This window comes from Alosa pseudoharengus, unplaced genomic scaffold (genome assembly GCF_046254945.1).
Source record: "Alosa pseudoharengus isolate Yale_2024_CS ecotype anadromous, Long Island Sound unplaced genomic scaffold, YU_APseudo_1.1 YU_APseudo_1.1_scf_14, whole genome shotgun sequence".
Taxonomy (NCBI): domain Eukaryota; kingdom Metazoa; phylum Chordata; class Actinopteri; order Clupeiformes; family Clupeidae; genus Alosa; species Alosa pseudoharengus.
The window spans coordinates 29,392,659-29,417,232 of NW_027468609.1; the positions used below are offsets into that span (position 1 = coordinate 29,392,659).

Below are 24,574 nucleotides of genomic sequence, written 5' to 3' on the forward strand. Positions count from 1 at the left end.
TTCTAAGGCTATCTGATCTAGTTAGATTTTTTGTTTTCATTGGAATGTATTCGTTTTTCCAGAACTAGGCCTACGCTATAAATCCTGCCTCACCATATTACACTCCCCTGTTCTCGGAATTGGTTGAGGCACAAGCAAAGGAGCATCAACAGGACAGGAGTGGGCTACATCCCTTGCTGTCTTTTTTTTTTAACCGCTCGCTCGCCTTGAAGACCTGCGCAGCACCAATAAACGTCACGCACAACGCGCAGTTCCGAGGAAAGCTTTCCGTATTTTAACTAGGACTATGTGTATAATGTGAGTTTCCGTGGACATTATCCACATGTTCGGATGTAGTGATTGTTCCATTATACCGTGCTGGCAGCGGAGGATCAAGGATTACTGAGCATACAGTGCTTGAGGAGGTAGGCGCGCATGGCATCTTCACCATTGTTCAGCCTAGCTGTCATCTGCACGCAAACCTGACAAGATGCTACAAGGTGATCGTTCTCAAATGCTACAATATAGCCTATATCTAGATAATATACTGCTGTTATTATTTACAAATACGATACTGTTTTGAGTGTAGCAGACTGATGTAACTAGGCTAACCTCGGGTGAAACCACACGAGGTGATCTTTTTTTTTTTGCTATATGCTGGTAAATTGAAGGTTATCGTGGGAAAGTTGTGGCCAGCATCCCATAGGTCTATGCTAAAATAGTAGTCACTGGGAATCTATAGCAGGTAACAGGCTACAGTTTCCGCAATTTTTCTCAGCAAACATTATGTGGGGTAGGTTACTCGATGGAGTCAAAATCTTTACGTATGTTAGGCTATGTGATTTGTCATTAGTCAAGAATTAGGCTATGCTCTCTAGTTAATTAAAGTAAATTGTTGTTTGTCATTTGATAGATTAGGCCCATCAATGTTCTAGGTTGGCCTATATAGTAATTCAGTTGAATAGGCTACATGCTGCATTCTCTTCATGGTTTAATATTAGGCCTACATTTCTGGTTGAGTGGACTCAAATCAGACAACTTATAGCCTACTTTAAAAACTATGTCCCCCTTTGCACAAGTTAATTCCAAAACAAAAGCTGGTAGGCTATTTCTATTTGTCCTGTCCTCTAACAGGAAGCCATGTTTCCTTACTGGAAAAAACTCTGTTTTGGTTGAAATGGTTCTATGTTGATGTAAAAATATTTTAATTGTTGAAATAAAAGACAACCGAAATTATTATATTAAAAAATAACATTTTGTTTTCCTTTTTATAAATCCTTTAGAAGTCATCTTAGTTAAATGGTTGCACTCATAATGTTTTAGATAGATAGATAGATAGATAGATAGATATACTTTATTCATCCCCAAAGGGAAATTACAGTGTTCGAGCAGCCGTAAACACAGTTGTGTTGTGGGTTTCCTATTTGTTTTTTTACCATAGGGGTATTCCCTAGCAGGTGCAAGTTTGTACAAGGGAATTGGCTGAATTCATAATATTCCCATAGGTTTGTGTTTGATATGTTCCCCATTGGAATGCCTCTGCTTCTCATTTCAGGAAAAAAAGATGAGTTTTGGCATCCTCGTTAACTGAACTATGAAAGCCCATGCCCCCTGTCACTGTTTTATTGTTTTAGTGTAAATCCATGTAGTCAAAATATTGACATCTCTGCCTCAGGACCTTCACATAGATTTGCATGGGATCAATGGGGAAACAGTTGACACAACATTATCAACATCCATGAGTACAGTAGTTCAATTTCAAGTTCCAATTTGTCTTATCAATTTAAAAAAAATAAAAATAATGTTGGTTCAGGCACTGTTTAGGCAACATTTCGATTTAGCACCGGTATCAGATCAAATCCAAGCGATACCCATCCCTACAATTAAGGTCATAGATTCTTTTTAGATGCAAATCCTACAATATGAAATTCATTAATTGGAAGTAGTATTGTTTTTAAAGGTGGGGGAGAGGGGGTTCTGACTGTAATCATTACATATTCTGAACTTTGCTTAAAGGTATCCAATGCAGTTTCAGGGTTTTTCACTACTGGGCTCCCCCTATTTTTGTAGAGTATTTGTGTTTTACACAGCTGTTGTAAATACCATTTATGGCTTGCATCCTTCCCCCTGGACACAGTATTTGTGATTTTGTTTACAAACTGGCAAAGATAATCTCCAAAAAGCTATGCCGACTGACAAGGTAATTAATATTACATGATTTCATTTAAGTAGTAGGCTATAGCATAATTGCCATAAAGCTATTTGTTATTCTCTGGGTTGGGGAAGAGTGAAGTTGCAAAGCTGGTTTTCCATAGAGGGGTAATGTACGGCTGGAAAGACACGCCATTCTCCCTATTATAATTTAGTTTACTATCACAATAACTTTGAAGCTGTTGTTATATTAGGATGAAAACATTTACATAGGATGAATTTCACAGTTTACAATTTTCAATGTTTGGTCGTACACACCCGCACAGTACATGAGAAAAAGAACATGCCTGGCTTCACTTGAACTAGCCTTACTCCATCTCAGTATGTCTAGAGTCGGAGATGTAATCAATGTCTCCCTAATCTGATTGTCCAAATCCATCAGTCTGTTTCCTGGTGAGCCCTCTGGACGTGATCCGTGATCTGTCTTTAGTGATGTGAGATGTGGTCTGTGAAGAACTGAAGGGGATGATTCTTGGCTAAGGTCAGCAGATGGGATGGGTCCGGGTGCATCCAGCAGGGAGCAGCCGATAGGAAAGGCTTTGGTGACTCTGTCACACATATACACCAGCAGAGCTCAGATGCTGGTAACCAGCTCGAATGAGCAGCATGCATGCAGTGATGCAGAAGTGTTGGCACACATACGCACATCCCATAGCTGAGCAGAGCAGAGCAGAGCAGGCCATGGGGAGAGCCTGTGTGTGTCTGCATGCATCTGCTTGTTTGCATTTGCACTGGAGGAGGAGGGGTCGCTATGTGCAGGCTGCTGTAACCATGAGCTATACCCATCACATTACATTGTGATGGACTCTTGGCTGGTTTGACCTCCATATGGGAAGTGGTGAAAAATAGGTATGGTTATGGCTTGACTCAATCGATTGTGCTGGTAGGCTTCTCCCCCCACCACGTGGTTTCCCGGCAGAGGGGAGAGAGAGAGGTTATGCCTATCGGTGGTGTTTTCTCCAGAGGTGCCCGGAGGATTCTGGCGAGACCAGTGTTGCCCTGGTGACGGCAGCGAGCGGCTGATTGGGCGTTGGCTGCTCTGGCGGCACTAAGATAAGTGCATTTCAGTTGGGGTGGAGAGAGAAGGGGGTGGGGTCACACGGGAACATGCAGAGAGAGGGAGAGAGAGAGAGAGAGAGAGACTGGCTGCAGAGTGCTGAAGAAAGATGACGGGAAGCCTGGGTCCATCAGCATAGGATTTCCTCTTCATTTAAGGCAAGGCTTGGTGGAAAGCTGGTTTGTGTTGTTTTGATTCTAAACTCAGTTCTTCCTGCTTCTAGATAGTGTGCTTTTCCTGCTCTCATTCTGCTGATTCCACTGGAATTTATGTTTTTTTCTTGGGCTTTAATATTGTTCCAGTAGGCCTTAAAGCAAGCAAACGAACTAAATGATATTGCGGTAGTTTTATAGCTTAACTGTAAGGATAATTATATTTATTGATTGAATGGACATAACAAAATGCAGAGTACATCAAGAACGAATTAGTGGTTAATGAAATTTTGCATACTTCAGTTGTTAACTTGAAAACAAAAATGGTGTCTGTTTTTGAACTGGTAAGATTTAAGTTGTGTATAAAGCACATATTTAGCACAGATCACAGGAGCGGTAAGTCACATGATTCAGTGCTGAATTACAGACTATTACATATCCATGGCTCCTAATTCATAATAGTGGTTGTGTTTTCTTGTTTCTGACCACACTAAAGCAGGCCATGTGCAATTGAGTCATTTAGGGTGTATGGGTGTTCTTGGCCGATGTGGGCTCTGGCGGTTAGTTCATATCCTTTGGCTGTGTTCTCAGTCCTCTACAGCCCAGCCTGTCTGGAGCTGGCATGGAGGCCTCTATTAGTGCATGAGATGAGTGGAGTGCTACCAACCCACACAGATAATGTTGACTCATTGTTTTCATTATCATTTTTCATCTGAGAATGAGGGACAGAAAGAGCTCCAATAGAACAAACTGTGGACAGACATGTATGCTTTTTTGAGAGGTGTGTTTTGTAGTCGTTTGAGATTTGAATGCAAGTTTCATTTGGATGTGAATGCTGAAGCCAAAAGAGAATATTAAAACAACCAGTTTGTAATAGGAAGCATTGATATGTTGCATCAGCAGACCTGTGTATAACAGTGGCTTTGTAAAAGGCTTGGGTAATAATTGTAATCATATTGAAGTTTAGCCTAAGACTATGATTTGCGATTCCCAACAGTCATGTCTACTCAATGCATTTTCATACTTCATTGCAGCTGTTTTGGTAGTGATTTCATGGTTTATTTCAGGTTACATTTCTTATAGTTTCCATTGTGTACTGAATGTATAATGAATGCAGAAAATACACAACACACATCACATACACATCACATCAAATATGAAATAAATTCAAAAGAAGACCTAAAACACATCATTAAGACACACCAACTGTACAGTAATTTTAGAATATTACATCTCTCTGAGCAGAAAAGCACTTACCAACAAAATCTCCAAATTGCTTTCCCATCTCCTATGCCAAGATGAAGAATTTGGTCTTTTCAGAATGTTTTAATGTACATTATTGTTCATAGCCATGTCTTATTCCATGTTTAAAATATAGACAATGGTTGGCAAAATAACTGAATGCGCGTCCACTTGAAGCACTGAGGAAATTTGGAGCTTTCACTTGGTCTCAGAGCTGTGAATGATAATAGGCCTGCCCTATTCATTCAGCCTTCACATCTTACTCATGCGTGGGCTGTAGGCCTGTGTGTTTGTGTGGAGGACCTCACATTTTCACATCCAGTCAGAGTCACTCCTACGCTCCCTCTCAGACTGTTTAATGCTCACTTGCTAGACCATTAAAATAGGCTTAAAAGTTTCAAAAGTGTTACCGAATTAAATTCAATCATGATCGCAAATCCATAAATCACCACGTAATCCAGCATTGACAAGTTCATTATCAGCCTTCGAGGAAACCTCATTCCCAGATTACACCCTTAAATACTGTTCAGCTCCTGTGGGGGCTGTCTCAGGATGGCTTCAAATTGAACTTGAATTGGAGGCTGTCAGATGCAGATGGGACCCCTCTCTGCTAATGACATTGGTTTTGTCCATAGTGCTGGTTATAAATCACGTCAAAGGGACGGCGCTGGGGATTGTTAGGTGCCCTTCATGGCTCAGTGAATCCGACCCGTACTGAGCACCAGTTTCCATAACCTGCTGTGACATCTCGTCCTGCTGGAGGACCAGCTTGGCTATAAAGAAAATAGCTAATTGCTGTTGTTCTGTTCATTCTCTTAGCAATGAACATATTCCTAAATGAACTGTGGAATTAAACACTGCCATGCTGTTTAGAAATTTCAGAGAGGTTATGAATTTCATAAAATGGAATTTCAAAGGCAGGAATCCCACTGGGGTTGCCTATCCTGTGTCTTGTACTGAACAATGTTTTTCTTGCGGGCCTTCTTGAATATCCTTTAAGGAACTATAGTAAGTACAACATCACAAGGGGAGGAAATAAAAGCGACACAATTCGCCAGTGGCACACAAAAGTAAGAGTCGGCTGAATTTGTAATCTAGACCTGGTGTGTACATAGAGCATCTTTGTCTCTCTCTGTCTGGAAGGAAATGTATTCATTGGGCCTTGGGCTTCCAGGCATTTGTTTTTTGACTAGGCCTAATGAATGTACTCTAGTCATAAAATATTCAGGATGCCGGCTTCCTGATTCCTATGTGAATCCGAAATTAGCACTCTTTAATCAGAGGCAGATAATGGAATATTGTGGCCCTTTTTTTTCTGAGATCTGTGATGGCCTTTTCTCCAAAAAGACATTTCTTAGAAAGTATTGTTCTTGTTTTAGGCCACAGGACTGGAATCGGAGATGAAACTCAAACACATCCCCAAGTGGTCTTCCTGAGGAACTCAGGGTTCAGGCCAGGGGCAGAGACAGGGAGGGAGGTGTACGCCATGCCACGTCATTGATCCAAATTAGACTGAGAAGGGAATTAACTCTTGTGTCTTAAGATGAATGAGAGTGGTAGGGCAACTGACCACGCTATGTCCTGTCTCCAGGGTCAGTTTCAGTGATGAGATGGGACGTCCTAACGTCCAATAAGCAGCTCATTTAAGTCAGGCTTCAGCCTCTCACTTTAATTTACGTACAGCCAGTGATTTCAGCGAAAGGCAAGAAACCATGGCAAGAAACGCTTTCAGTACAATTACCCTTTTTTCCACTTAGCAGACTTGTTTGTCCCTAGTGACTTGCAGAAGAGGAAGCTTATCAAGCATTAGTACCATTAAACCAGGCTATTGTTTGTTGATGTGGTCGACTATGTTATTGGTGCATTTGTTGGCTAGTGCCAAAAATCCTGTGACTGCATTAAAGGTGCTCTAAGCGATGTTATGTGGTTTATAAGCTAAAACATTTTTTGTCACATACTGCAGACATCACCTCACCATCCGCTAGCTGCCTGTGCCCTGAATACACAGTACAGAGTCTCTGTGGACAGCGCTCCAAAAACGGCAACAAAAACAACTTGGTCCAGCCTGGACCATAACATAACAAACTCTTCCAACCAATTATGAGATGCGTGTTTAGGAGAGTTACAGAGTACATTACCCAACATCACTTAGTTAGAGCACTAAATATATTTCACTGGTGGTAAAATTACTTATAATGGCAGCAGAGATGATAATACGGCGTAGCAACAGCATGTGTTCTCAAAGCCCACAGTGTTAGAGGTGATAGTTTTAGTCACCACAGAGCGGGAGTCCCTGTGGTGGCTGTAGCAGCGGTGGTTGTATTAGCAGCTTAGGCACAATCATCATGCTTCCCTCAAGATCCATATCAAATACAGCCAGTAATCCAGTGGGGATTTATTGATCGCCTTTAATATCAGAGGGAATTTTAAATCTGCCTGGTAGGAGGCCCTAATTAGATGTGTCGGTGCCATAAAGGCAGGAGTCTTTATCCAGGGTGCTACAGTTTTGCCTTTCACACTGGATTGTTTTATATAAAAAGAAAAAACTTTTTTTAATAAATGTTTAAAAAGACAATTTATTGCCCTGTTTATTAGTATTTGAAAAGCTCAATGTTATTGAATCTCAATAAATCCTGTGACCTCAGTTATTTCCTTTGGTATTCACATAAATTGACCATGTGCCACTTTTCCCCATTTGACTGTGGTCTTTAAGAGCTCCTTTAAACAATTGTTCACTTCTCTTTTTGAATTTTATTGCAGTGATATTGGGTGTCATCAACAAGGTGAATGATTTCAAGCTGTTTTTCCGTCATGCAAAAGGTTAATAATCTCTTTCAACCCCCTCATTACTCCACACATTTTTTAGTCATTGATCCATTTTTTAATCCTAAATCTCTTTTAATAGATTCTGTTCAGATTTAGTAGCTATGTAGGTTGAACTTTCACCTTCTGACCCCATCATCTATCTTATTTCCAGACGGCAACTGCCCCATGCAGTGTGTCCTCTTCGCGAGGTCCTAGTGCCCCTGGATCCCCAGCCACATCAATTGTGGTAAGATGAGCTTTCTAATATCCAAACCTGTGTTCAAAAACAATCCCTGAAAATGTTTTAAGGTCCTTACTCAACATGTGTTACCCAGGTTAAACACTATTCCTTGTAATAAGTCCCCTTTTCAGAGTTTGTTAGCCTGTGCCTTTGCCAATGATAACAGATCCCTCTGTTATCTGACAGGGGACATGCATTCACCCCACCGATTCTCAGGAAGTTAGTAGCCTTTTAAAAAAAACTGTTTTGAAGTGAAGATATCATTGAAGGCTTTGCATCGTCTTTTTCTATCACTTCCTCAGTTTCCGACAGCCAAAGAAATGTCTCTGTTTAACATTTTCAGTAGTGATCTATCAGTCAGCCAGTCTTCTATCTGGCTTATTTGCACTAATGTTCTTGTATTATTCAGGTAAATTAAATGAATATATACATATACAGTGCATTAAGAAAGTTATTTTTACAGTCTGGACAAATGTTCTGCCAACACAGTGTTTGAACTGGCAGGAATGTAGGCAGTGATGAATAAATTGTCTTACGCTATTGTCCTGCTTTGGAAAAGGGTTGTTGCCAGCTCTCATTGCTTTGGGCATAAACACAATTTTTTGGTTTTGCATTTTCTTTTGTGTAGAATTGTTAAAGTCTAGTATCATTTAATGACAACTAAAACTCTAGTGAACATGTTTGCGCTGACAAATTCAAATGATAATGCCCCTAAAACATTATAATCTTGTAGTTAGCTCAGAAGCTTGTCTAATAGACATAGATATTTTATGTTTTTAACGATCTCAAAAATTGAAATATGTTTGTATAAAGAATATAAGGATTAGAGTTTGTGTTGAGAATTTTCATTATTGTTACAGCCTCAGTAACATTTATTAATCTTTATGATGCTATACGGATATTCTGTGTGCTCTTAACATATTGGTGGTCTTTCTTTTTTATTTTGATATGCGTCTAGGCACGGATGGACAACCAGGTCATTGGTTACAAGGACTTGGCTGCCATTCCCAAGGACAAAGCCATTCTGGAGGTGGAGAGGCCAGACCTGATGGTGTACGAACCTCACTTTAACGTTTCCTCCCTAAGCAGAACGGGCCTCTGCAGAAGCCGTGAGGTCAGTGTCCTTGGAAATAGACTCTTGCTGTCCTCTCAAGTACTTTGTATAACATATATTGTTTTCAAACACGTTTATTGTTCTCGTAGTAGAATATTATTATTAGAAACTTGGGTGTGCTGCTTTTCTTAGAACACAGGATGTGCAGTTGTGTGAAGATCAAAGTGCTTTATTGTTTGCTGTGGTTTGGTGTTTCATCATTTCACACAATGACTGCTGAAAGATTCATGGGACTCTCTCTCTCTGCTTTTAGAGGTCGATGTCACCACACTCCATCTCTCCACCTCCATCTCCTGAGGTAAGGCATGTCTTTGTTTTGGAGTGGAGTCGATATGAAACATGAAAATTAGCCTATAAAATAAGCAAATGAGAAACGCAGAAAAAAATTACATCTTCCCTCTCCTCACCCCATTTGCATTCTAGAGATGGGGAATGAAGATGTATTTGAATAATCTATAATTTCATTTGAGCCATGTGTTATTGCCTGCACATCCACATAGCACAGTTTCAGTCTTATAAATCGCAAGTGATGATGCATCTCATCTCAGAGAGAGTGGCATACATCAACAGGGGTATTGCAGCATGTCTGAACTGCTACTGACTGCAGTAATGCACACTCTTGGGTATCAGAGCTCAAACTGAAACATGTAGCCTACTTTGGTTCTGCAGAAAATACTACATTGATATACACCACCATTTAAAAGTTTGTGGAAAAAATATTTGGCCATTAAAACAATGGCAAATCATTCAGAAATACAGTGTAGACATTAATGTTGTGGCTTGAAATGGCTTCTTTTTCAATGCAATATGTACATAAGTATACCGAGGCCCATTATCAGCAACCATCCATCCTTTATTCCAATGGGACATTCTATTTGCTGATTTCAGATGGCTAACTGATCATTACAGAACCTCCTTGTGATTAAAGAGCACAGCTGAAAACTGCTTCCCTGATTAAAGAAGTAATGCAACTGTCCTTCTTGAGATGAATTGAGTATCTGGAGCATCAGTTATTGTGGTTTCAATTGCAGACTCAAAATGGCCAGAATTTTCTTGGCCATGTTTTACAAGGCTATATTCCTTGTAAACATGGCCAAGAAACTGAAGATCTCATATAATGCTGTGCATCTCATCATAGAAAAGTGCAAACTGGCTTTAACCGGAATAATGAAAGAGTTATAGCTCCCAGAGCACTACTATGGAAGAGGATACATGAGTGTCTAGCAAAAGAAAACACACAGGGCAATAAAACACACATAGATGACCTGGTACCTGGCAAACCTGGTAAAATGTGTTCGGATCGCAAAGAAGAATATTTGTGAGTCTCCAACCAACTGCCGAAGCAATGTTTGACTCCAACTGTCAAGCATGGCGGAAGGGAATGTGATGGTCTGAGAGAGCTTTGGTGGGAAATGTGGGAAATTTGTACAGGATAAAGCCTATCACTCCAGTTTGCCCTGATGTGCCACGCCCTATGGGCAGTGCTTGATTGGAGCCAATTAGGACATGGAAGTGATTATTAAGGCAATTAGATATTTCTAGAAAATAAGATATTGATGTGAGATCAGCCTCTCATCAAAGTGACGGAGGGACATGTGAGATTGACTTTGACCCAGGTTGTGAGAGTAATCCACTGGCTGTTGTCTTTCCCCCCACACTCCTCTGCCCCCAGATGTTCTGCAGGGATCAGAAGGAGTGGCCAGAGCAGGGCTCTCCCGGAGGCTCCAACATGGGCTCCACCACACAGCTCCGCAAGATAAGCACCTCATCGCGGGCCGGCCTACAGCACTTTCACAGGCCAGGTGAACTACCAACCAGCAGAACACATCACTGTTGTTGAGCACACTGTTGAAATTCATTCAGACACATTCTCTTTTTGAAAGAGTCTTTTTTATTATTACTATACTTATATACGCCTAAGACCTAAATTAATATTCACCTGAACACTTGCATCTAGTATAAACCAATAGATTATAATGTTATTTAGAGTGGGAGACGTTCTAATGTGCTCTGCTAAGTCAAGTACTCTTTACAGTGGAAGGAGAGGAAGTGTTTGCATCTTAAAGCCGAAAAAAGGCTACAGATATCTTTCACTTCTGACTGAATTATCAAAATATTAGCTGAGGCCTAACAGATAGAATAGATTAGTATTGCAGCTGTGAGAGATTTAACCATGTTAACTAGCAAATCATAATGATATTAGGTCTAAAAAGTGTCATTATTTTTCCTGTGTTATGTAGGTTGAATGTTACAGTTGCTGTAGTTAATGTGTGTTGGTTTGTTTGCTTTTTTTCAGATAATGGAACCAACATTTATAAAAAGCCTCCCATTTATAAACATGGTAATTCATACATATTTTGAACTAAAGAAGCACACCTGGAGTGTTGTTTATTTGTTTATCCAAAATGTTTCTATCATGACTTATTATGAAAACCTACAGCGTATTTTGACTCACTGTGTTCTATCTTCAGATTCTGGATCAGAAAATAAAAACCCAGGGGACAACATAATCAAGTCCTCCAAATTCCCAGCCGCCCAGCCTCCTGATCCCAACCTGCCCTCCAAGATTGAAACGGAGTACTGGCCTTGTCCACCCTCACTGGCTACCATGGGTACAACCTGCTTTAATCTCTATGGTCATCATCATGTGATGCCGCCGAGTAGATGCTGCCTTCTTATATTATTCAGTTTCCTTGTGTTTATCTTAAAAAGATTACACAGGAAACTAGCCGGACGTCCGCTCGTCAGAGTGCAGTGAATATCCTCATACCAGTGACTGCATGGTTTAATCATCTGTCATTCCTCCCCTCTCCCTGCAGAGATTGAGTGGAGGAGGAAGGCGGAAGCGGAGGGAAAAGTGGAGGAAGACGATGAATTCGAGGACCTGACGGAGGACGCCAGGCGACTCCAAGAGCAGGAGCTTAACAAGGTGAGAGGTGCCGTGGAACATTATGTGCCCCATCAATCATGGCGCAGTGTGTAGCGCCTCGTCTGCCTCCAATGACAGCAGCCAGCGCTGAATGGAATTTTATTCTACCGATGCCCTTGCCAGAGTGTCTGTACAGGGGTGGTGCCTCTGCAGCACCACTGAGTGGCACAGTGCAGGATTTAGTGGTTTTACCATGCGGGTGGTGCATCTGGCCATCTGAGCCAAGGCACCCCTAATGGACTTTTTTAATCACACTCAGGGGTTTGTTGCCTTCCAGATCCAGTCCAACTTGGGCAAATTGATTCTGAAGGAGGAAATGGAGAAATCAGAGTTCCGCAGGAAAACCCGCTCACTCCCAGACAGGACACACATGCACTTAGGTGAGGGGTTTATAACATTGTGTGTGTGTGTGTGTGTGTGTCTGTCTGTCTGTCTGTCTGTCTGTCTGTCTGTCTGTCTGTCTGTCTGTCTGACTGACTGACTCATTCATTCAGGACACTTGGTAATTGAGTCCAAAATAAATTTGTTTCCAAGTCTGAGTACTAAACATAAATAGTACCTATTTCATTTGTTGGGGTTCATGTTTCATTATACATAAAATTTTAGGCACCCATACGCACTCAGACACATATATTGTGTGTGCATGATTGATAGTGTGGTTGTTTATGGATGATTGACCATATATCTCTGTCTTTCCTCTCAGGGTCCTCCACCAGTACCTCAAAATCCACCTCTTTACCAGCCTGCAGCCGATCAGGCCTCACCAGGGTAAGATTGGGCGTCAGATACACTACCACTGGTACTCATTCATACTGAGTGATGACTTCTTTTATGCTACCTGAGAAATTAATATCAAATGTAGAATAGAAAATATTAGAACTTCAGGTATGTATGTAGTACCTCCACTCACTATATCTTTTTTTACTTATAGAACCATGAATATGGTACATCTCTATTAGCTGCAGATTACTGTTTTATATTTATGTCCTTTAATCCAGTGTTTTTCAACCTTTTTTGTCCCACGGCACACTAACATCCTGTGTGAAGAAAAAATAAACATACCATAGCCTAAAATTTCAAATAATACACAGATATGGCCTTATTATGGCTTCTATGCAAGACCTGCTCAATAAAACAAGCGCCCTCTGTTTCATTTGTAGGTGACTATATCTAATTTAATTGTTGTTATGAACTGGATATGTGATGATTCTGTGAATACTGGATATGGGGCCCCAGTTGTACAATGCCTGCATACCACAAATAGTGCAATCATACAATCAATGAGAGCATGTGGTTATAAATTCTTTGATGCAACAGTTGCTTTTCTGGACTAGTGAGTGACATTTGGGTAATTTTCTGCGGCACACCTGATGATCTCTCATGGCACACTAGTGTGCCCCGGCACAGTGGTTGAAAAACACTGCATTAATCAACCAGTTTATCTAATTTTATATATGTCTATCCTCAGCTGCAGTCTGCAGACTTTCCATCGTTAGAAGGAGACCAGACAAGGCCAGGTACGCAGTATGTTGTATTGATTTTACATACGGATGATTATCCCATCTACTGTAAATAGGTTTGTTTGTCGTCATAAAAATTGTGGTCCAGATGTACTATCGTAAAACCAGCAATTACCAACCATTTTGTTCGAAAAATCTAAAACAACAATGTTTTTTAATACTTCAAAATAATATTTGATAAATGAACTTTTCATTTTTCAGTAGCCATAGGTGTGTAGATTTAAAACAAAATCTAGTTGGGTTCTTACCTTACAACACTGTTTACAGCTCTTCGAGTCACGGTAAAATGTAATTTTTTGTACATAGCTAATTTAGATACACTTATGGTGTGGGTGCTTGCGTGTTTTTAGGAATCCGTCGTCTTGGTTTGTATAGAAATGAATATTAAGTGACACATAGTGCCACGTAAGAGGTCGGAAATACGGGACGGTTGGTAATAGGTGACGTTCCTATGAGTAGAAAAATAGACAAAGTATATTCTCAGAACTAAACCTACAGGCAAACATCACACCATTCACTTCTTATTATCTTGAGGGAATTTATGCATAATGATTAATATTCTATAAATTGGACATTAGTTGCAAGTTGAAATTTGCATATTTTTGTGAGTTGTTTGTTTCATCCTCATGTTGTATATCATATTTCATTCATTACAGTGTATTTTAGTCATGTAAATGACAGATAAACACATCTACTGGTCCCACTAGCTGCTCTTTCTATTGATTCCAATTTTGTGAACTGGATCAAAATCCCATCAAAAACCCTTTGCAGCACCCTATCACCAAATATATTGTCAAATAAGATTGGTTGGCTTTGTGCTGTCTATAGATGTATATGCCTTCCTACTTTCTAAAGTCTGTAGCTGTTAGGGATTTATACTACCCTCTCATAGCTCTCGTAAATTGAATTAAATGAACTATAGGTAGCAACAGGTTCCGTTATACTATGGTATGTATTGACAACTAATCACCCGTGTCATGTTGAGTCATCCTCTGTCTTTTCTTTGCTGGAGACATCTCTTCCACTTTCTACGCTCTTAATTTCTCTCTTTTCATGTTCTACAGGACTACAGGTAAGCTTGTTTCATTTGTGTGTATAGAAATGTTTTGGACATGGCTGCACGTGCACTGACTTAACACTCAGTCTAACTGTATGTTGCTTTCCTTAGTAGCCATACTGTTCTCACATTAACTCTCATTTCACTTTTCTCTTCGGCTACAATCCAAACAGAGCAGCTATGCTGCAAGAATAGAAATGGGCTTTAATATTTTAGCAGCATATTTGCCTGGTTGGATTATTGCCTTTGTCTCAGTGACACAATCTGGCAGTGATTGGCTATATGTTCATTAAAGAATGTTCTCATTTTGTCATCAGAACAAATTTGCTCTGATGCTTTGCTGTATTGAAGATAATTGCTTTACATGTTTTAGTTTATTTTGCATCGCAAAAACAAACTGCACCACAGATCTCATTGGGGGTGGGGTGGGGGGCGGGGGGTTGAAATGATTGCTTATGCCAGTCTCTTCTGTTTGAGGGAATATCTGGGACTTTGTGGTATCTTTTTAGAATGGAGATACACAAAGAGGGAGAATGGACAGAGGAAACTCACTGCCTAGTATTCTGGAACAGAAGGTGAGGGTTGTGGATTGTCTTCAACATATACACTGTGTATATGCCCCATGTACTGAGCGCCTCCAAAGTTTTCTAGCCGCTGTGCCATGCAATCTTAACAATGCTCACTCTTGACTTATTGCTATCAGCTGACTGAATATGCACCCCTATATGTCCATCTGCTTTCTACTGCCCTCTTGGCTCCTGTGTCTGATAAAGGAGGAGCTGAGAGGTGACAATGGATCTAACAAAGGCAGAGATTTGGTCATATATACTGGGGGTAAGAAAAGACTTTGGAGGCTGCATCTCCCTAATCAAGCAACCCGGTTTTTGAAACTTTACTGAGCATGTTGTTCCTCTCCCTGGACTGTCTGCGATCACAAGTAGGCCTGCCTTTAAACATGGAAATGCTGTTTCCCCTGCCATAGTTTGCGTGGAGCATTCATCCCCCTTAGTCTCATCTCCTTCACTGTAATGACCTCTTTCCTGTCACTGCGGCTGTGAGTCATACTGACCAGTGGCCAGTCATGACTGGGTTGAGGGCCCCACATAGAATCTTTTTATGGAGTGATTGTCTGATGAAACTAGCATGTTGACACGTGATAGCTGTGCTAACTTGTCTGCAGATCTACCCATATGAGATGCTCATTGTGACCCATAGAGGGCGCAGCAAGCTCCCACCAGGTGTTGACCGAACTAGACTGGAGGTAAAACTATTTTATGTGCAATACAATATACAATATTTTGTTCATTAGGATGAAAATAATTTTACTTGCATTAACAAAATTGCTTTAGCGACAAAGGCATCTCAATCTCTTGAGAGAAAAAAAGACTAATTGATTGCATAGGCTGATAAGTTAGTTTACCAGACTACTGCATCTTATATGCTCTGCTTGTCCCCAAACAGAGACATCTCTCTCCGGAAGAGTTCCATGAGCTGTTTGGAATGCCTATCACAGAATTTGATCGTCTGTCGTTGTGGAAACGCAACAACCTGAAGAAGAAAGTGTCACTTTTCTAACGATTGGTGTCACACTCAGACTTTGGACCTTTGGACGCACTTATTTGGATGCAAATAATGTCGATCAACTAAAGAGTTCCATTGAAAATGCAGGAAGAGACCTACATTCACATATATACCAAATAGAGCCATATCATATCCGAAAGCTATACATCAATACTTCTTTTCAAGCTACAGAATCCACGCTGGTCCTATCACCAATCAAAGCTAACGCCTGTGTGTTGTCCAGTCCTCAGTATGGTCCACAATAAGGGCTTTGTGTTAGTGAGCTATTAATTTGAACATAGCATGGTCTACAGTATACACCGAAGTGTCGTCTCATGATTCTGCATAAAGTTAGTCATAACTGTTTGTGTAGTTCCAAATGTTTATGATTAAGAGCACTGTAATGAGCTCTTGATGAAGATAATTGGCTTTACCGACCAGGCCTTGACTAAAACATGAAGTCACATTTAGCCACATATGGAGAATATTGATTTGAGAGTCCTTTTAATTGCCTTAGATCACTACATATTTAAAGAGGCAAATACTGAATGCTTTTCAGAGCAAATCTCAAAGTGCCCATTACATTTTTAAAATTATATACAGATATGCAAGACCATCACCCCAATTTTCTCATGTCACTCTAGATGTCCACTCCATAGTGTCATAACCTGTGTTCTATTTATTGTGGTGTATGAAACACTGTTGTACAATTATGGAAAAATATTTATTTGCTTTACTGTTATTTTTACCTTGAATATATACACTGTCTGTTGAAACACTTTACATGTTTCCTCGTAGTCTAACCACAGTTTGGACAAAGTTTAATTACAGTGATAAAAACTGTTTAAATGATTTATTAGAGAATCTAAATATACAGTGTAATAGAAAAAAATCAATGTTAATTATGCAGAACTGTTCATTTTCATAATAGGACACTGAAAAACACATTTTGAAGTTCTTTCCTCAATACAAATCAGGAAAAGCTACTTAGCTGAAGGATAAAACAAAATGTCTGCTTAAATGTGTCCTGAGTTTATTGAAAGTTTTTGACATATGGAATGTAGGACAAGACTACATTAGAGCAACCTGTAGTTCTAACTTTTGAAACACCCTTGTAGTGTTATCATATAGTTTTCTATCTTTGTAGTTCTTTATTTAATTTTTAGTAACATTTATGTTTATTTCCATCACATTTCTTGCCTGCACTCTGAACTGGGTGCAGAATATGGATGTAATAAATATTGTTGACTGCCACCAAATTCATGTACTGTACATCCATGCTGCTGCAATGTTGTTTTGAATTTCATGTATATGACACATCACCATGACACCATGTGATTATGACTGGTTACAGCTCATGTCATGTCATTTGTTTTTAATGTTAATTCAGCAGCATAATTGAGTAAAGATGAATAAAGACGAAAACAAAAAAAGAGTAATGACTGAGTTAAGTTACTCAAGCTTTTCGATGTCTCTGGAGTGAAGTGTTTATTTTATTTACGAGAAATGTACGAGAGCAAATTTTATTTTGCACTTTGCAATTGTTGAGTGATTTTAATGTGGATGTAAACATTACCCTGCACTAGTCACTTCCTCACAAATGACCATCTTGTGATATCTAAAGATGACTGTCATGTGCTTTTCTCATTTTATAATATTAATCTATATAGGTTGAGCAATGAGGAAAGAGAAAACATCCATAAAGATTCTGGTCTATTTCCCCACTTACCCACTTCTCATTGTGTGCTTTGATCAAATTAAAGGACTCATAAATGTCTGCTGTAGCTGTGTCAGAGGGCAGTTGAAATGACAGGGCTGAGGGGAAAGTCCTGTGTGTCTTATTTCTCTGCATGCTTGGGGTTTTTTCTTCAGTTTCCTCATTCAGTGAAAACAGTGCAAATGTAGCTTGTCACATGAATGATTTGAAGGCGTTGCGTGGGTTGCACCAATAAGGATTACATTTTAACCTAAGGTTTATCGATTACTGCAGTTAAGGATAGTCAGGTTTACATAGCCAGTCCTTTTAATCTTTGTGATGTAGCATTGTGTCAACAGACCCATCAGTTACATTTTGAAGACAGGTCAGGTCAAAGGCTTCCTGAAAGCACCATAATGGAGACTACTTGGACTGATCCAGTCCATTCAATTGAGCTGAAGTCTTTCTTCATATCAGAGGAGTATGGATTTGTTCTTGAGGACCCTTTGGTAAGAATATGTTTTACTTTTTACCGCCAGAGGAGAATGTAATTCAGAGTTGCCAGTAACATAAGCTGTTGTGTGGAATTTTAATTATTTTCTGTAACATTAGAATCAGTGTTAGTATTAGTACCAGTTTAAGCAGAGGTGAGGAGGCATGGAGTGGTTACTGGCTACACTAAGGAGGAACATCTTTGAAAAAAGATGAAAGAACACTCTAGAATTTCATTCTATGATCCATTTAAGTTGGTCAAGAAAACTCAGGGCATTCAGGACCTGATCATAGCTTTCCTAATTATCATGACCTGCATTCTTTGAGTATATGCTTGCTGGCTTCATCCTAGCAGCATTTTGAGATTGACGTCATGGCTATTGACTGTTAGCTTTTGCCATGACAATGAAAGACATCAAAAAGGGCATCTCAGTGGGTTGTTGGTGGTGAAAGAAGGCAAGATGATACGTCCCATCCGAGTTTATAGATATTATGTTGACACTGACAACAACTAACTTGTTAAATTACATTCTGAAATGGGCAAGGGAGAAAGTGAAAAGTAGATAACAGAAGTGAAGTGCATTTATCAGTATGGGGAAGTTTCATAATGGCTCCCTATGTTGCAGGTTCCCTCTATTGTAGAAAAACAGTGAAGTGTTGATTACGGGCAGATTTCAGAACTGTAGCTCTATATGGAAAAATTAATGTTGGTGCTGAATGTGCAGCACTTCTGTTGGATGTTGTTTTTGGAGAACAGTCACTCAAAGTCGCTTGTCTGTGAAGCTACTGAAAACTGAGCCAGTGGTGTATGTATCTTCTTCAGATGTATCTGTTGTTTCTGGTTATGTGTCCTAACTCATCTTGAGTATGAATTGACTGCTGTGACACATTCTTAACCATTAGCATATGGAATTTAACATATTTTGAGATATGTTGATATATTGAGATATGCAGACAGTTTTGCTGTTACCCATAAAATGTACCATAAGTAAAGCATTTTGTTATATGAAAAATAATGAAAAAGCATGAGAAAAAAAACAAAATGGTTTTTTCCGTCTTTGTTTCATTTGTTTTCACACATAATATGAATGGATCTAATGTTGGAGACATTAAGCTAATGTTTAAAATTGGATGACATCCACTGATAACCAAGTGTGCCAAATAGCAATAAAGTAAAGCTGTTTATCATCTACAGACTGAACTCCCACGCTATTATCAGCCATGGATGGATGTAGCCAACAACCTTACACACCTCATAAAGACTCATCAACTCCGAGACCTGGTGAAAAAGGTACAGTATGACATACTTCAAAACACAACATGTCATGAGAGTACACCTTTTAATGAAGTCCACCAGCTTATCCACCTCTGTGGTGTATTTTTTATTTATCCCCATTGTCTGGGTGATGTAAGCAGATGCCTCTTCTGAGCACGCTCCATCTCCATGGATACCGGCAGCTGAGGCTCGCTCACCTGGCCTTAGGTTTCATAACCATGGGATACGTGTGGCAGGAGGGGCTTCACCAGCCAGCTCAGGTGAGCACTAGATAAGGAAGAGGACGAGGAAAGACACAAACAGTCCCATAGCAACATATGGAGTGATAGGGCGGTTTCGGCTGACTTTGTCCCCAGATCAACATACTACAATGGGAAATTGGGATTTGTCATGCAACATAGGACTTTCAACCATTCCTCTTTTTTTTTTACTAAAAACAGGAAGACTATTGATTGTGGACTTTTCATAGCAGTCAGCTCTCACACTGTTACTTTCAAGTACTCATATTCAGCAGTCCATTCCCGCATATATATTATGACACCTTAGGGCACCAACTACCATACCGATGCTTCACGATATTAATAAAACAACAAAGAAGAGCCACCTTTTTATCATTTCACAAAGTGAGGTCATGAAGTGGACACCTCCCGTTCACAATATTATATTGAATTAGGCCCACAACACCTCCAGAAGTTTCAGCAATGGTGTATGACATCCCAGACCAACTCTCTTTTCAGTAGGTTAGGGCTGTGGATCCAGCTACTGTAGCTAGTTGTAGACCAGCAGTCCTTAATGCTGGTTTAATATGGCTGTCTTGTCTTTTGACTCCTCTCTCACAGGCATTACCCAGAGCCCTGGCTGTCCCATACTGTAATGTATCTCAAGCTCTGGGTCTCCCACCCATCCTGGTCTATGCAGACTGTGTTCTGGCTAACTGGAGGCTCAAGGACCCAAGCAGGTTAGGTCTTCATCAGTGCTATATGAGTGTTCTTTTACAAGGTTAAGGCTCAGAAATGTGTGTAATTAAGATGTATGCAGGGCTTTTCAGAGTTCTCTTCACATTCTGCAAAAATGTCTTCATTTGTTTTTTTACAGACCAATGGAAATCGGGTGAGTATGAACGCTATGTAAATATGCATCATTACGCAACAGGAGTGTAGGTTCTATGCCCAGCATCCTTATTAAGTAGTTCTCTAGTTGCATTAGTCAGCAGATGTTTTATCAAAAGTGGCCCATGATATAGATATATGGACATATTTTCTGACCCTTGGATACCTTTGAAACGTTGTGGCATTCCAAGACTAATCTGCTTTACATATTTAGACAGTGGCCTATGAGAAAATGACCGACGTGAAACTCACAGGACTCTGAGGTGGATGGATTTGAGGAAGTATACTGTATGGCATGGGCAGCCAAAATATTCCAGCACAGCTGTTTGTGGTACACCCAGACAGAGCTTGGCAGAGCTCACTCATCTGAATTCAGTCTGGAAGATCTTTGTGGCCGATACCCATCACAGCAGGAAGTGTGGCAAAGCCAGATGAATGGCTCAGAGGTCAAATTGAGGATGGAATTTTAGAGTGTAGATAGAAATATGTAACCTTTGGGTTGACGGAAAGAAACCAACCAACCAACCAGCGCAGACGTTTCATGTGATTGAGGACGTAAAGGCTCTTAATGAACTCCAAGGCCACTGCATGTGGCTTAGATGCTGCTGAAGGTTACACATTAAGGGAAGTATGCAGTAGCAGAGAGACTGCACTACTGAGATAAAACTGTCTGTTGCTGTTATAGAAACTTAGATACCATCTTCTCATTTCCTGGAGGGGAGAATGGTAAAAACTTTTTCCTGGTCTCCATGTTGGTGGAAAAGAGTGCAAATTCAGGAATACAGGCAAGTCTGTGCTTTGCCATTTTTTTATCCTTTCATATTTATAAATTAGTACATTCTTTGGCTCAACAGCATTTGTTTTCTCCCAAATAGGGTGTAATTTCTGCAGTGAATGCCATGGTGACATTTGATATAAGTAGTTTACATAAGGCTCTTCAGAGAATTACTTTGTCTCTCAAAAACATGGAGGAGGCGTTTCGGATCATTCACAGTAAGATATTATATATATTATAAGATAAGATATATATGATATTATAAATATTCATCTATGTATTTGATGGACTTATGTAATCAAATGGTTCCTTGTTTATGTATTGTGTACTGTCTGATTCAAGATCATGTAGACCCAAAAATATTCCATGGGACGTTCCGAATCTATTTATCTGGGTAAGTCTTTTTTTATTTTATTATTATAAAACGCCAATTAGCGGTATGTTTTTTTTAGTTAGTAGGCAATGTCATAATGTGATGGAAGTTTTTGTTGCTGTGTGTGTGTTTGTGTGTGTGTTTTTATGTGTTTCTATCAGATGGAGAGACAACCCGTTGCTGCCAGACGGTTTGTGGTATGAGGGGGTCAGAGAGGAGCCTCTGCGGCTGTCAGGAGGAAGCGCTGCTCAGAGCTCCTCCATCCAGAGCCTGGACACACTGCTGGGCATTCAGCATGACCTGGACTCAGGTGGGTGGCACACTCAGGGGGAGAAAGAGATAGAGAGAGAGAGAGGGAGAGAGATTTTATTGATTTCCAAGGGGAAATTGTAGTATATCAAACGGATCACATGACAGTTGACAGTTCCCTAAATATTGAGTAATACTTCTTCATGCAGCACTTGCAACATTATTTTCCATTATGTTCCAGGCTTTTAAATGAGAAAACAATTGCTTTTCTGTAGGTCTCTCTCACTCTTTGTCCTGTTTGTATAAGACAGCAGGCTTTCTGAGGCGAATGCGGAGCTACATGCCCCCGTCCCATCGGCAGCTGATAGAGACTGTAGCCGCCAGCCCGTCTCTGCGCTCCTTCGTGCTGTCCAGGGCCGACCCCTCCCTCTGTCAGGCGTACAACACCTGCGTCTCTGCTCTGGTGGCACTACGGAGCTACCACCTCAACGCCGTGGCCAGGTACATCACAGTGCCCAGGCAGAGGGGGCAAACAGGACCGATGGCGGGCTGCCCATTCCGGGGAGCGTGCGAGGGCCTCAGTGACCGCGGCACGGGAGGTTCCAACCCCATGACATTCCTGAAGAGCGTGCGAGACTGCACCAGAAAGGCACTCATCACCCAACACGTGAGCCTAGCAGAGGCATGAGGACACATGGGATGATACAATAGACTATGGTACACTTGATGAGTAATAGCTGTAAGTGTTTGTTTAAAGCACCACTCTTTTCTGAGATGATTATACCAAAACTATAAAACCCAGTAGAGTGTTTAGGTGTAGTCTGTATTATTTGTAGTTATCACTGATTTAGACATTTATACTCTCAGTGGATTCATTTCAGCTCATGATTATAAATGTATAAAAGTATTAATGGCATTAATGATGTTGTTCAGTAAGGGTTCTCATGGCTCAGCTGTCAACAACCAAATGTAATGTTTATGTTTATGTTTACATTAATATCATTAACAACTCTCCATCCACATACCCATTTTGTGACTAAGTTGTTCTGAATCATTGTTACAGTTTGTCACTTTGGTAAATTTCTCAAATCACAGTGAACATTTGCACAACAGTGCATTTCTCAAAACAATTTTGAGTTCATGCCTTAATAAGCAAATATTTATGCCAATGAAACAGTCAGTGCAATCAAAATGACAAGTCATAATGTCATTGTTTATGTCAAGATAGTCAAAATGTTTTGTCTTGTTGTCAATATGACAGTTTACTCTGTAAGTATTTTCTAATGAACAATGTGCATTAGAAAATATTTTCTATTTCAATTGTTGACAAACATTGGGACAGTATAAAGAAAACAAAGGCTTTTACAGCATTGTGCAAATGAAAAATACAGTAAAACTCCTTTTGGTCAGAGCTGTGCACCTCTGTATCTTTCTGTACATTATGACGTTCCTTTCTGTCAGGTCACATATGCTAGACAGACTATGACAACTAGTTATGACAAATAGTAACACATTTGCATGTAATGACACATGCGATGAAATAAGGCCAATTTGTTTTATGGGGTAAACAAATGGGGTATTTAGCAGGGAACCAGTATAGTGCATTTTGACCAACATGACATTAGCCATTGAAAAGAAGAAGAAAAAACAGCAGACATTTGTACAAAATCAGTTGCATGGATGTACGAAAGCATTGCTATTTGGAGATTGGGAGAAACTGCTTCAATGATGTGCACAAGTGATCATATGGAGTTTGAACAAAAAGTTTTGAGAATTGCCATTCTGATCTGAGAAATGCACCAAAGCAACTGAGAAAAACTAATGTTGAGGAAACCAAATTTAACTCAGCTCAGAAATGTCATGTGTTTGCACGAACACAAGAGGTCAGTAGTGTGTTAGTTACATAGAACAAGTTCACAATCCTGTTTTACCGTTACTGGTGGCTGAAGATCCATAGCAATGTTTGCAATGTTAAAAGCACTCATCACTTTTTATTAGTATTATTTTCATTCCTATGATGGTCATGCATAAAAGGAAAAGAAGAGGAAGAATCATTTAATTTTATTTCACTGCAGTGCAAAACAGGTAAATGCCCTTTTGCTTTCCTTCTCTTTCTCTCTCTATCTCTCTCTCTCTCTCTGCTATGAATAGATATATGTCAATATATTTTCAGGTTAAATGAGATGAGGCACCTTGTTGGATTTCCAAGAGCATGTCAAAACAGGTCTGTTAGTAATTCACAGATTCAAATTTGACAGGTCTTGGCGTGTGGAATGAATTTTTCTCATCGACAACTGGCTGTTGTCGAACTCTCCCCTTTTCATAAAAAAACATGGCATGACTGCTAGGCACCATTTCTATAAAGCAGCACTCCGCTGTCATTACAGTAAAATGGGCATTAATATTGAATCAGACCCTTGGCCATATCCCTTCGCCTTCCTCACACTCTCCCTCTGGGCTTAGGGTCTGACAATGTTGTCAGACTCGATGAGAATGACTGTCACTCGTACAGTTTCCATCTCAAGACACACACGCACACATACACACATATGCAAACACACACACACACACACACAGACAGACACTTGCATCTGACCTACCTTTGCAGAGAAATGATGCCACTCTGTGGTTTCCGTGAATGGGACAGTAGCCTGCTGAGCAATCATGTATGAAAGCTCTCGCTCTGAATAGATGCCAGAGCTTCACTCTTTGTGCTCTGTATGTTCCCAAACACTTC

General features: G+C 40.1%; 2 protein-coding genes across 5 annotated transcripts; both read left to right on the forward strand.

Annotated features, from left to right (window-relative positions):
• Window positions 1-41: 41 nt before the first annotated feature.
• Window positions 42-17,302, forward strand: dmtn (dematin actin binding protein). Of its 4 annotated transcripts, XM_076284588.1 has the most exons (15): window positions 42-404; window positions 7,402-7,461; window positions 7,619-7,693; window positions 8,646-8,801; window positions 9,055-9,099; window positions 10,474-10,603; window positions 11,098-11,142; window positions 11,273-11,413; window positions 11,621-11,730; window positions 12,008-12,110; window positions 12,434-12,498; window positions 13,199-13,258; window positions 14,817-14,882; window positions 15,488-15,568; window positions 15,769-17,302. In XM_076284588.1, exons 2-15 carry the CDS (start codon window positions 7,429-7,431, stop codon window positions 15,880-15,882), a joined length of 1,224 nt encoding a protein of 407 aa, XP_076140703.1. In that variant the 5' UTR covers window positions 42-404; window positions 7,402-7,428; the 3' UTR covers window positions 15,883-17,302. The 4 variants fall into 4 exon arrangements, with proteins under 4 accessions (XP_076140703.1, XP_076140701.1, XP_076140700.1 ...); XM_076284586.1 differs by lacking the exons at window positions 14,817-14,882; window positions 15,488-15,568; window positions 15,769-17,302 and having other exon boundaries at window positions 47-479; window positions 13,199-14,322; XM_076284585.1 differs by lacking the exons at window positions 42-404; window positions 14,817-14,882; window positions 15,488-15,568; window positions 15,769-17,302 and adding an exon at window positions 3,314-3,405 and having other exon boundaries at window positions 13,199-14,322.
• Window positions 17,303-17,425: 123 nt separating this feature from the next.
• Window positions 17,426-23,246, forward strand: LOC143123289 (indoleamine 2,3-dioxygenase 2-like). Its single transcript, XM_076284584.1, has 10 exons — window positions 17,426-18,072; window positions 19,251-19,346; window positions 19,472-19,591; window positions 20,171-20,289; window positions 20,427-20,441; window positions 21,126-21,225; window positions 21,316-21,433; window positions 21,558-21,609; window positions 21,750-21,898; window positions 22,149-23,246. The coding sequence occupies exons 1-10, from the start codon at window positions 17,980-17,982 to the stop codon at window positions 22,523-22,525; spliced, it is 1,239 nt and encodes a 412-aa protein (XP_076140699.1). The 5' UTR covers window positions 17,426-17,979; the 3' UTR covers window positions 22,526-23,246.
• Window positions 23,247-24,574: the final 1,328 nt, after the last annotated feature.